This window comes from Pungitius pungitius, chromosome 20 (assembly GCF_949316345.1).
Source record: "Pungitius pungitius chromosome 20, fPunPun2.1, whole genome shotgun sequence".
NCBI lineage: Eukaryota > Metazoa > Chordata > Actinopteri > Perciformes > Gasterosteidae > Pungitius > Pungitius pungitius.
This window is the reverse complement of record NC_084919.1, coordinates 14303559-14315851: the sequence shown is the minus strand read 5'-3', so window position 1 is coordinate 14315851 and position 12293 is coordinate 14303559. Positions and strand designations below refer to the sequence as shown.

Genomic DNA, 12293 nt, shown 5'->3' with positions numbered 1-12293 from the left:
ATCTCTGTTAAAGAGCTGTGCGTTAAAGGGACTCGTCAGATGACGACTGTTCTGTAAAGCTGGCAAGTCTTTTCTTCACATAATCTTTCCTTCAGCCTGGTTGGGGCTCTGTCCGCTATAGCGAGAGTAATATCAACATTTGTTTGTGAAGCACTAAGGACGGCGATAATAAGACGACATAAGTCACATGATTCGATCAGAATTTGCGGATGATTCTTGCAGGGTTCTAGCAGCACTGTGCTTGAGGGAGGAATGTCACTGTCCACAGAAGACCGGTTTGGTAAGTGATGCTGGTAATATTTGATATTGATAATAGACAATGTAATCAAAATTAAAGTTGTGGGAGACCTCAAAGTAGGTCACCAAATATTGCTTAAGATTGAATGAAGATTTGAATGTCCTCAAGTTGAAGGATTAGGATTTTGTTAATGGGTGGAACCCGTCAGTGCTTCTGCTCGTGTGCTGGAAGGCAGTGAACATGTGTTGGAGTTTAGGCTGAACACGGTCAGAAGCATCACTGGAGTCTCACTCTGCAAATAGAGTAACACACCCTGTGCTGTGTGAATCTGCCTTTTCAACAGGACAGGAAACATCTCACCAGGACATGCATGCTGAACGTGTTATGCTCCATTTTGAAGTATTACTATAGAAATGACGCAATTCAACACAATTTCCTTTTTATTATGAAACACCTTTGCTTCTACGCTGTGGGCATCTACATGGACACGGATGTATGTGGCAGCTGATCAAAGACACAGCACATAGTTGGCAGCAGGGAGAAAAGAACTTGCTTTTACAGAAAGAGGTCTGGCCATGGTTGTGTTTTGCCTATGATACCAAATCTTTCTTGGTACCTTCTGTCTTCAGGGGCCCAGCTGTCGCGGGTCACTCATCTCTCTCTGATGATCAATGAGGATAATCTGCAGCAGCCGGAGGAGTAACTACGCTGTTTTTTTTCATTTTCCTTTCACAAACCACTTCAAGTTGCAACACGTTCATGTTCAGGTCTTTGTGTTAATGCTCAACGGCAGCTTTTAATTTTTGGGATTTATCTTTATAAACCAATTAAATTTCATTGTTCCTATTGAAAACTAACTGGTTCTACAGCAATGGCATTAATGTCAGTCAGCACTGTTGCGTTACAGCACATGATTCTTGAATGTACTGACTCTTTTGTTTCCCTGAAAAAAGCTGCTCTGAATAGTTGATGTGAAATGCAGTTGTTTTCTGCGTTTAGTGTGGATCTATTTGTGTTGGCACAATAAAAATCAGTACTCTATAAGGCCTCTTCTTTGGTCACATGATGTCTGTACAGTTGTATTTGGGTGAGTTGGTATTTCTCTTTCAGAGTGTCCCAGTCTTATGCAAATGTACATTTGTATACAAAAGAGATGTATAGGATTGTTGGAGTATAAAAGTAGAAGGCTTCTCTTAGTGTTAAAGCTCGTAATGATGCTGCCCCCTGACTCAGGAAGGATACCTTGGCTTATAGGTTAATAATGAATCCTCCTTTGTTCAAACAATGGCCATTAGTTGGATTCCATGATCTCGGATGAAAAGGATTCATTCATAAAAATAAACTACATCTGTCCTGTTGAGGTAGAGCGAGTGTCTTCACTCCGTTACCGTCCCGGCGGCGGCTCACATGGGAGACTGGAGCACGGTGATGTTGGTTCCCTGAATGAGGTTCTCATCCTGCCCGTCGATCAGAGGGTCCCACTGATTAAAGTCCCTCTGCAGCCCTGCAACACCCAGAATGACAGTGAGGGAAGGGGGGGTTCTGTAGACCAACCTGTAGATTGTAGATGGGTTCTTACCAAGATGGCGCTGCAGGAAGGCTAGCGTTGCGTTGTTGCAGAGGTCGATGGCGACCTCGGGGTCGATCTCTCCCTTCAGCTTCATCAGCTTGCCGATCCAGTTGCCCGTCAGAAAGGTGAAGTCGGGGAAGCTCTGGTGGACGGTGCCTCTGACGTGGGGGAGACGTCGTCAGGACTCATTCATACGGGACCAACGATGGCCGGCTCACTTTGGGCCTCCTACCTGATGGTGATCATCTTCCGCTGCACGCCGGCCGAATCCAGCTTCTTCATGCGGCTGATGTTTCCCGCCCACTGAAACTTCTCTGAGTTGATGAAGAAGATGGGCTGCTTCACCCGGGGAAAGATCTCGTCATCTAAAGGAAACATCCAGGAGTCCAGCGCTACGCCACACCTGGTGGAAGAGAGACGTCCCGCATCACTCACAGCATAAATCACAGGTCCTATCTGTTCTGTTGGGCTTCTTAAATCCACTTACTTGAATTTAACCTCTTTGCACAGAGCTTCTATCACCGTTGCTCCCCCGAAGGAATGCCCCACTGCTGCTATCCTACACAGATCCATGGAGTTCTGTTGGCATGGCGACCACAGGGAAAGGTTGACTAGCGATCAGCTTCTACCATCTAAAATATGTTCCTTCTTGTGATTAAACAGCCCTACAAAGCCTCTGACGCGGCTCACTGCACGTGCACTGTTACCAGTTTATGGGATGAAGGGTCACTTTACGAGAATATCTACATACAAGACATCAGCCCAGCTTCTAACAGTAGTTGCTTCTCTCTTATTTACGATGTTATGATTTCCTGATTCCTCATAAAAGTTCACGGCTGCATTACCTGCAACGTAGTGAAGTCAAACTGGGTTTGCAGAACATTTTGAACTGGGACCCCCGAGTTGATTTCAGTGAGTCTCTCCAGAGCCCGGATGCATTCATCTGCTCTCAGTTTCACCTACACGTGAGATTATCACACAAAGTATTTAGAAACGGTAAAAAACAGCATGGAGGACATCCATGTGAGACATAGAGAAAGAGGAGGGGCTTGACTTGAACATGTGGTTGTCGTCGCCTCTGTCTTTCAGTGACTGACGAGGAACGTGACACACGGGTCACGGGACTGGTCACCTGTTTGTTCCGGAGGGGGAACTCGCTCTCGCCCCGCTGCAGACTCCTGTAGTACATCCACTCTGTCACCAGGTGGTCCTGGGCCGAGCTACACGCTTTAGGCGAGTTCTTGTTCTCCTTCTCCGACGCCGTCTTCTCACGGAAAACATACGTAGCTGAGGCCGACTCGTCTCTGTGTGGAGAAGCAAAACAGTGCTGTGAAAGTACGCGGCGCCAAAGGAAAGGGGGAAAAAAAGGTATACGTCCAGAAAGGATTGGCACTTTTTCCACATTTTGTTACATTTCAGCCTTATTCCAAAAAAGACTAATACATTTTTCCTGAAAATTCTAGACCCAACGCCCCTTAATGACAAAGTGAAAGAGGTTTTTAGGAAACTTATTAACATGTACATACGTAGCCTTTGCTGTGATACTTAAAATTGAAAAGCCTGATTCCACTGAAACAAATGAATTTAGTCCACTTTGGAAAAAGAGTGGAGCACTGTGAATACGTCCTGGATGCGCTGCATATACATATTTATGTGTCGGATGCCTGTGGTTAGTTTGGAAGGACCAAAGACAGGAACACAAGCAAAGGGGAGCAGCAGGGGTTAAATGTCTGCTTCTGACGTCCTGCGGCTTTCATAAGAGCCCAGTGCAGCTGCAACGCGCGTCGGCGCTGATGCACGCTTTCCCTCTGCGGCCTCAGCCTCCAACCATCAGCTGACACCGAGCGGCATACCACTTGGACCCACATGAGCACCAGGCCAACTGTGGCCATTATGTTCTCCTCCATACGTTCCCCTTGTCTCTATACTGAAAAGAAATGTGATGAGCTGGTCGGTACCATTGTCTGCACACTTACTCCACAGACAAACAGACGAGCCCCTGGTATTGTTCGCCTGGCTCGCGGTCAGCTGGACCTTCCTCCTGCTGACCCGTGGCCCCGAATGTACAGCGTACACAGCGTCAGGCGCGGCACCACATCATTGAATCAACTCTGGCGATTGGATTAGATTTGGATTGGAAGGAAAAAAAGGATGAATTCCGTACCTGTGTTCCACGGACGCCACAATGAAGCCCCGAGAGGCCAATTCTGCACATATAGCCGAGTACAAGGTCCTACGGGAGACACCAGGGAGAGGAGGGTCACTGACGGCAGACAGCAGACGGCTCACCCGTTCACACTGATGGTGTGTACCTGAAAGCTCCCAGGCCGTGGGAGAAGATCACCACGGGACATTTGTCGTTGCATTTGAACGGAGCGTCCACGGCGGCCGGAATCTTAAAGGAGCCTGAAACACGCGCAGGAAAAAGAAATGTGCCTTTGGAAGAACACCTAGAACGGCCTAAGGCCTTCTGTTGTGCTGACCAGTATGTCAACATGCATGTGTAAAGTGTCAACATCAACATGCACAATTGAGTTACTAGAGTTAGTTCCTTTATTACTCAAGTGGAGACCATTTCTGCTTTTATTGTCTGTTGGCGATGTGGTCGAATGTGCAAATAAGACACAAACTTCACTCAGCTGATTTAAACCCACTTCTGCTTCAAGAAGGCCGAAACACCTGGAAATGTGCACCACACATCTGTCCAACAAACATGCAGTCAACCCACTCATTCCCCAGATTACCAAAAAGGTAGTTGAAAATCCTTTCGCTGAGAGTCCTGTTGATTTTCATGAAGTCTGCCAGGCCGTTGAAGTACTCCACGCAGGGCACCCAGTCGGGCTGTTGGGCCTTCTCGCTGGGCTGACACGGGTAATACAGGCGGAAGAAGCTGCCCTGTGACCGACGAAGCACACATTTCCCTCAGTGACCGTGCACTCAGTCGCAGGAGTGAAGTGGACAGTCCAGGTGGAGCGGCCCCCGGGCCTCACCTGTGCAGTGTGGTCAGCCATGAAGTCGGTGCAGCCCACAGCGTTGGGGCCCTTGGCGGGGGGGATCCCCAGGTGATTACTGCAGGCGGTCCCCATGGCGTGGAGGGGGAAGGTCCTCTGCTCTGCCACAGGGACTCACGGCGGGTACAACGTGACTCGACAACTACGGAACCAAGAGTTAAAGTCCATTTGAAATGAACCCAGAATGAAAACAACTCTGATTATCAATGAGGTCGTTTGTTTTGCCGTTGGTGTATTAGGGAAACCTAACTTTGATACAGTTTGGAGTATTACATAACTTATTCATTTTCTACTTTGTATTCTGTCCGCTCAATGTTTGAATGAGAAAGAACAATAACTCCGGCAGATAGAATGTGCGCTGAAGATCACTTCGTGTAACGACCATGAGACACCGTGGAGCTGTACATGTTTACCTGTCCTTGTCCTCTTGCCCAAGAACGGAACACACATCGACTACAGTAGCGTCAGACGCGACTTTTCTTAACCACTAAGTTAGCTACAGAACACAAATATAACGTTAACTTTGGAGGAGAAAACGAGACCTACCGGATACAGAAGAAGCCTGGGGCCAATGCCAAGTCAGTTGCGCAACATTACCACGAAATTAGTTATATGTCTTCTATCATAAATCCACAGGGAGTGGTTGAGCTCGGTAGCTGTCAGTGAGAGCCATAGGTGGCAGCTAGCCGCTGCTAGCAGGGGACGGCGCTAACCCAGAGCCCTGAATGGCACCTGTTCGGTCCAGCTATGGTTTGTTCACTTTCTCGCCTCTGGATGCTTAGAAAACATCCTCCAACGTGAATGTAAAACAAGGTAGTTTTACCTCCTTATACAACAACACGAGGGAAGTGGGACTGGCTCCCAACCTCCGTCGTCCTATTTACAGTACTGGCTTCAGCTGTCTGGTCCACAGTGTCCCGCATCCACACAGCGTGACCCAGTCTACATACGGCTCTGCTAGCAGCTCAACCCGTTTGCACTGCTGCCGCGTGCATTTGTTGACAAAATGATCGCCTTGCAGATTGCCTTCAAAGCTAAAATGTTTGTTAACTCATAGTCCTGTTTCAGGGCAGTTACAAAGGAAGCCAAAACGTATGAGTGTTATTGCGTGTTTTAGTCCTGCTATGCCAGTAGAAACACTCCGCTCCTGTAGGGGGCAGCGTGAGCAGAACGGCCAGCGGATCCAAACCCTCCGAACCCGGTGGAACCATAACGAACCCAAGTAAACACGACCAGCGTGAGAACATGAAGCTGGTGAGTTACCCGAGTGCTCGTTAGAAAGCTACAGAGATGCCACTGTGTCGATTAGAATGCCATAAGTTATCTCTACCCTGTTAGCTTACCCGCTAATGCCTTTAGTTAACGTTAACTCTGCCCTATTAGGCTACCTGCTAATGGCATAATAGCCATAGTGAAATAGTGATAGTAACTAACAATAATAACTACAGGCTCCTCACGTGATGTCCTGCTCTGTGTCTGTCGTCTTGTGCTGGCTCTGTGATCACGTGTCCACGTAACCTTTCGTCTCTTAATGGTTAGACCTCTTTATGTGATTCCTCTTGCACTGCGTTGTCATGTTATCCGTTGTCTGTCTAAGTAAAGTTCCTTGCATCTGACATATATGTTGGTAATGTTTCCTGATTCTTTCTCGCAGTATTGTCTTTCTGGTCATCCTACACTGCCCTGCAATGTCCTCAAGTTCAAATCCACCACCATCATGCTGGACTGTGGACTGGACACCACCTCTGTCCTCAACTTCCTGCCCCTCCCCTTGGTGCACAGGTGAGTCCCTGGCATCCGCAGCAGTGGCTTCATTCCGTTATTTGTTCATGGGTGGGTAATGTGTGACTCCATCAAAATCTGGATGGATGGCTCTTGTTTTTGCTTCTTATTCAGCCCACGACTCTCCAAGCTGCCGAGTTGGGTTTCGAAGGATGGAACAATAAACCTGGAGAAGGTCTGACAAGCCGCTTCTGTTGTATTTAATTCACTCTTATGCCGTGGTTTCTGTGTCTCCATGAAGTGTAGACACATCAGGATGTAGGAAGTAAAGACACATGTTCTTTCTGTTTTTCCAGGAGCTGAAGGAGTGTGCAGGAAGAGTGTTTGTGGACTCGCAGCCAGAGTTCTGTCTCCCCGAGGTAGGGATCTTGAGACACACACACACACACACACACAGTATATATCTAGTTAATTTAAATGTATTACTCGGGACATCTGTTGTATGCTTTGAATGAAAGAATTTGCTGCAGGAAAATACAATGTGAACATTGAGCATGTACCAGCTCGACTTTGCATTCACCTTTCCTTGCTGTGTTTGCCAGTTGTTTATATGTTTATTACTTCCACACGCTAGTTATTCAAATTCAATAAGAATATATACTTGATCTAAATATACCTTCTCCATCAGAGAGAGCTGCTGGATCTGTCTACCGTTGACGTCATCCTGGTCTCCAACTACCACTGTATGATGGCTCTGCCCTACATCACTGAACACACTGGTTTCACTGGGACAGTGTATGCCACAGAACCCACCCTGCAGATTGGCAGGTGAGCAGATACAAGGAAATGCCATCGTATTGTTCTCATGTCTTCTCTCATGTTACATCATCAGTTTGTCCTCATTGACATCCTGCAGTTGTAAAAAGAGAGACCGAGGAACCTAAAGAGATTGGCTGTAGTTTCTTGTGTTTTAATAAATGGGTGTTTCTGTGTACGCAGGCTGTTAATGGAGGAACTGGTGAACTTCATGGAGAGAGTCCCCAAAGCCCAGTCTGCCACCTGCTGGAAGAACAAGGAAATACAAAGGCAAGACGACTGCTGGCTCGATTTTCTGTGGATAGTTGTTAAAAATCTTTACAAATGAAGAATATACACCACATTGGTGAATGTTGTTTGTTTCAAGATTCAACCATCTTCTACTAGCATGTATTATTACTTGGCTTGTGTTCTGTTCTATTGTGTCAGGATGCTCCCTGGACCGCTGAAGGACGCAGTAGACGTGTGGACGTGGAAGCGAAGCTACAGCATGCAGGAGGTGAACTCTGCCCTCAGCAAAGTGCAGCTCGTGGGTTATTCACAGAAAGTGGTAAGAACCGGTTTGTGCTTTGGACTACTTGGTATCCACTCAGAGCTCGAGGATCACAGTAGTAGATTTAACTAATCAGACCATTGTTCATGTCGCTATGCTACTTCTTACCACTAAGACAGCGGCCCTTCTGTATTTGTGTTCTTATAGTAACACCTTCTCTGTCTCCAGGAGTTGTTTGGAGCGGTCCAAGTCTCGCCATTAAGCTCTGGTTACTCCTTGGGGAGCTCCAACTGGACCATCCAGTCCCACCATGAGAAAGTGTCCTATGTGTCGGGCTCGTCCCTCCTCACCACACACCCACAGGTAGGCCCAGGAGGCCCAGGAGGCCTGATGAAAAGCCTGCAGCGTCCTATTATTGTGAATGTGATGTTTCAGGAACTCCAGGAGATGGTCTCTTCAATTTTAGCACACACATCTGCTTGGACTCATGAACAAACGCATCCTGGCAAGGTCACTGTGACCTCCCAAAACACCCTTTGGCCAAAGAACTGATATGTTAGGATGAATTGATGATGGTACTATATTTTGGAGAGACGCAGATGCCCCCCCTCTTCTCTTCTTCCAGCCGATGGACCAAAGCTCCCTTAAGAACAGTGACGTCCTGATTCTCACGGGCCTAACCCAGATGCCCACCGCCAACCCGGACGGCATGCTGGGAGAATTTTGCAGCAACCTCGGTGAGTCAAGGCGTACTTAAACGTTTGTTGTTTCAACCTTTTGAAGGATCTTCATGTTGCACCAATGAACCCGTGACGAATGTGTCCGTCCCATCGGTGCGGATTCTAACGTCCGTGTTCATTTTCATCTGTAGCCATGACGATCCGAGCAGGAGGCAACGTGCTGGTGCCGTGCTACTCCTCTGGGGTGATCTATGACCTGCTGGAGTGCCTGTACCAGTTCATCGACAGCGCCAACCTGGGGACCACGCCCTTCTACTTCATCTCACCCGTCGCCAACAGCTCGCTGGAGTTCTCTCAGATCTTTGCTGAGTGGTGAGGAGCTGTTTGATGTACCTAGAATGACAGGGAGGACAATGATACCAGCAGGGTGACGGAGGAAGATACAAACCAGTCCACGGCTTCTGGTTTTCTGAGGTTTCCCCCATAGATCCATTTGGTCGTAGTGGGAACAAGGTGCGAACAAAGCTGCTTCACTGCTGTACTGGCTGGTGACGGCTGTTGACCTGTTTTTTTTTCAGGCTCTGCCACAACAAGCAATCAAAGGTGTATCTCCCAGAGCCTCCCTTCCCTCATGCAGAGGTGAGTCCAGCTGAAGAACACCAGCGTGTTGGAGAGATGGCGGCAGGTTCTGGTCTTCTCACCGTGCTGCTTCTGTTTCAGCTGATCCAAACCAACAAGCTGAAGCACTACTCCAGTATTCACGGAGACTTCAGCAGTGAGTTCCGGCAGCCGTGCGTGGTGTTCACCGGTCACCCGTCTCTGCGCTTTGGGGACGTGGTTCACTTCATGGAGCTGTGGGGCAAATCCAGCCTGAACACCATCATCTTCACTGGTAACTACCACTGTGTTCCTGGACAGGAAGTAGATGCCACACATCTAGAGGCTTCTGTGACTTCTTCTCCCTGACCCCCAGAGCCCGACTTCTCTTACCTGGATGCTCTGGCTCCCTACCAGCCTCTGGCCATGAAGTGTGTGTACTGTCCCATCGACACACGGCTCAACTTCCACCAAGTGTCGAAGCTCCTGAAGGAAGTCCAGGTACGTCCTTCATCAACCATCGCATCCGTCTGCAGCTGCTGGGAGCTAATCGCATTACAGCTTCCTTATGGGACGGAAACATTAAACGACTTTAGATATTTGAGGACGTCCTTTCTGGCTTTGACAAATGTTTTCACCATATTGCTGAAATTTCATGGACCAATCAACTAATAATCGATGGATTATTACATGATTAACTGTTAATACCCGCGTCATTTAATAGATATGGTGAATTTACTGAGCACTTTTCCTCTTTACTCTTGGGTTGTAAGAGAAGTAATCACATATTTTAGTGCATAGTTCCTTCTATCAATGTTCATAACAGAAATCGCTGCCTTGTCATTTTTTTTTTTGTTAATGCCTCAGCGGTAAGAGAGCCAAACGATAAGCAAAGCAGAAGTGAAACCATTTCATGCGCTAAAAGGCATCGACCACAAAACCACGTGATGTCAGATGTTGATTGTTCTCGCTGACGTGATATGAAAACCTTTGACCTGCATCATATTATAGGCTTATAAACATGTAGCTTACTGTTTTTCTTTAGCTTGATTTCCATCTCCGGCCTGTAGTCTGTTATTCTTCAGTGATTGTGTTTCCCTCCGGTTCTGCAGCCCCTCCACGTGGTGTGTCCAGAGCAGTACACCCAGCCCCCCCAGTCCCAGTCCCACCGCTCTGACCTGATGCTGGAGCTGCACCCCCCCCCCATGCCCTACAGACGCTGCTCTGTGCTCAGCCTGCCCTTCAGGCGGCGCTACGAGCGGGTCTACATTCTGCCTGAGGTGAGTAGTCGGGGGGGGGGGGGGGTTAAGCGACCTAAATGGTTGGTGTTGAACATCCAATCAGGGCCTCTGGAAGCTGATGGTGTTTGCACACTTTGAACGGTGCAAACCTGTGAGAATCATCCACTGGGTCACATAAAAGCCATAGTTTAAATGATTTCCGAGCAGAGGTGGCTGAAGCATTAAAGTCCCGTTCTTCGTTTCATAGCTGGCCAACTCCCTGGTGCCCTCGGAGATCAAACCGGGCGTTTCCCTGGCAACTGTGTCTGCAGTGTTGCACTCCAAGGACAACAAGCACACGCTTCAAGTGAGTCACAGCAGGTCGTGTAATGTCGTAAATATGGACGACGATCACACCTTTTCTTTTCTTCTGTCACCAGTCGGTGCCCAAACCTCCTCCTGCGCCGCCCAGCAAGAAGAGGAAACGGGTCCCGGAGGAGCCCCCGGTCCTGCTGGCCCCCAAACCCCTGCTGAGCGGAGCTGTGCCCCTGGAAGCTTTCCTGGCCACATTACAAAAGGTGTGACCAGACCTCGTTGTGGCTTTTAGTAACACATTTCTGTACTGCAAGAATAAAGATGCCAGCTGATTCGTTGTCTGTAGTATTCCCAAAGAAGATGATCACAGCCCAGAGCCACAGGAGCTCAAAATCTCCTCCCCCTGAGAGCAGCGTGAGCTCCCCCTGCTGGGGGCAAATATACAAACTGTTGCTAGATTGTTTAAACCAGGCGGAACTGAAGAGTGTTGACTGCCGTGATGTGGGGGGGTGGGGGGGGGGCGTGGCCTAGCAGTTTGACCGGTCTGCCGCTGACGGAAGTGAAGTCATTGGAGCTTTCCCGGTCCCGCCGATTCCCAGAGTAAACAAAGTGTCTCTTCCTCCCCGCAGCACGGTATCACAGAGGTGAAGGTGGAGGAGACGGCAGACGGACACATTCTGCACCTGCAGGCCGAGGACACGCTGATTCAGCTGGAGGAGGACGGGACTCACATTGTGTGTGACAACAACGAGCCGCTGCGCACCACCCTGAGAGACCTGGTGCTGCGCTTCCTGCAGAGACTCTGAGCGCCGCTTCTGCTCCTTTTGGATTGTGAAAAGTAAAAAGCAATGATGGAGCATCAATAACTGCAACTCTTAGTGTTGTTTTACTGTCAATTTCAGTTATATTTTGTATAATAGTGTTTCGTATTAAAAGCTGTTTTTTTTCTAAATACTTTATTTCACTGAGTTTTTCCATCGCTGCAACTTCTTTATCTTAGGAAACTAAAAACAGATCCCTGGTGATGAGCTTTCTGGGTAATATCTGCTAAATGTAATTTGGGGTGTTGGAAAAGAAGTTAAAAGGCATTACTGATCCCTACATTGTATTTACATCCAGATCTCGTGTTAGTTTGTGATCAGCTGGAGAGGCGGCGTGTTTCCAGATGTGATGAGGAAGCTGTGAATGTGGAGTAATAACCCAACAAACCCCCCCGTCAGGACGTGCATGCCGTGGATGCTGAGCATCCTCATACGTTCCTCACACAGCGGTGATCAGTTTGAATACATCAGAGTCCTTGAAGAGGCCATGTCGCCTGGTGCTGGAGAGGAAATGCTGATGAAGACAAAGAGGCCAACTGTCCTGAGCTGGAACACCTATGTACAGGTGTCTCAAGGGGGGCGACTCCATGCAACACTAGGGATTAGTTCAGTGATGCTCAGCCTAATATTCCCGTTTTGTGTCTTGTGTGCAGTAAACACATGTGTGAAATGTTTTTTTGTGTTTGGAACAGACCGCAGTGTGTTAACTCACTTATTTAAACACACTATTTTCTACACAATAGGAAGGCAAGAAGAGGGGGCTGAGATGTCCTTGGCTACCCCTGATTGAAATGCTGCCAGCTTGTCCTT

The 12293-nt window shown here is 48.1% G+C and overlaps 2 protein-coding genes across 5 annotated transcripts; one reads left to right on the top strand and one right to left on the bottom strand.

The window, feature by feature from the left end:
* Positions 1–660: 660 nt before the first annotated feature.
* On the bottom strand, positions 661–5769 carry pla2g7 (phospholipase A2, group VII (platelet-activating factor acetylhydrolase, plasma)). Of its 3 annotated transcripts, none has more exons than XM_037449386.2 (11): positions 5643–5769; positions 4799–4961; positions 4553–4703; positions 4121–4214; positions 3973–4041; positions 2941–3112; positions 2654–2767; positions 2296–2387; positions 2041–2211; positions 1818–1966; positions 661–1742 (listed from the first exon to the last, which is right to left on the bottom strand). In XM_037449386.2, the coding sequence occupies exons 2-11, from the start codon at positions 4892–4894 to the stop codon at positions 1642–1644; spliced, it is 1209 nt and encodes a 402-aa protein (XP_037305283.1). In that variant the 5' UTR covers positions 4895–4961; positions 5643–5769; the 3' UTR covers positions 661–1641. The 3 variants fall into 3 exon arrangements, with proteins under 3 accessions (XP_037305283.1, XP_037305282.1, XP_037305284.1); XM_037449385.2 differs by lacking the exon at positions 5643–5769 and adding an exon at positions 5366–5512; XM_037449387.2 differs by lacking the exon at positions 5643–5769 and adding an exon at positions 5233–5351.
* Positions 5770–5959: 190 nt separating this feature from the next.
* ints9 (integrator complex subunit 9) lies at positions 5960–11621 on the top strand. Of its 2 annotated transcripts, none has more exons than XM_037449383.2 (17): positions 5960–6073; positions 6474–6601; positions 6716–6776; positions 6898–6960; positions 7230–7369; positions 7541–7627; positions 7787–7907; positions 8079–8213; positions 8476–8587; positions 8722–8902; positions 9109–9169; positions 9251–9422; positions 9504–9628; positions 10240–10407; positions 10616–10714; positions 10788–10925; positions 11292–11621. In XM_037449383.2, exons 1-17 carry the CDS (start codon positions 6065–6067, stop codon positions 11466–11468), a joined length of 1977 nt encoding a protein of 658 aa, XP_037305280.1. In that variant the 5' UTR covers positions 5960–6064; the 3' UTR covers positions 11469–11621. The 2 variants fall into 2 exon arrangements, with proteins under 2 accessions (XP_037305280.1, XP_037305281.1); XM_037449384.2 differs by lacking the exon at positions 5960–6073 and adding an exon at positions 6102–6353.
* Positions 11622–12293: the final 672 nt, after the last annotated feature.

Bases quoted from the DNA above. Each gene is read 5' to 3' on its own strand.
- pla2g7 (XM_037449386.2), bottom strand. From the start codon at position 4,894: ATGGGGACCGCCTGCAGTAATCACCTGGGGATCCCCCCCGCCAAGGGC. The intron at 4,042-4,120 runs GTACACACCATC...TGTCTCCCGTAG, and splicing joins CACGGCCTGGGAGCTTTCAG to GACCTTGTACTCGGCTATAT. The intron at 1,967-2,040 runs GTAGGAGGCCCA...CCCCCACGTCAG, and splicing joins CGGAAGATGATCACCATCAG to AGGCACCGTCCACCAGAGCT.
- ints9 (XM_037449383.2), top strand. The intron at 8,214-8,475 runs GTAGGCCCAGGA...CTCTTCTTCCAG, and splicing joins TCCTCACCACACACCCACAG to CCGATGGACCAAAGCTCCCT. The intron at 10,926-11,291 runs GTGTGACCAGAC...TCCTCCCCGCAG, and splicing joins TCCTGGCCACATTACAAAAG to CACGGTATCACAGAGGTGAA.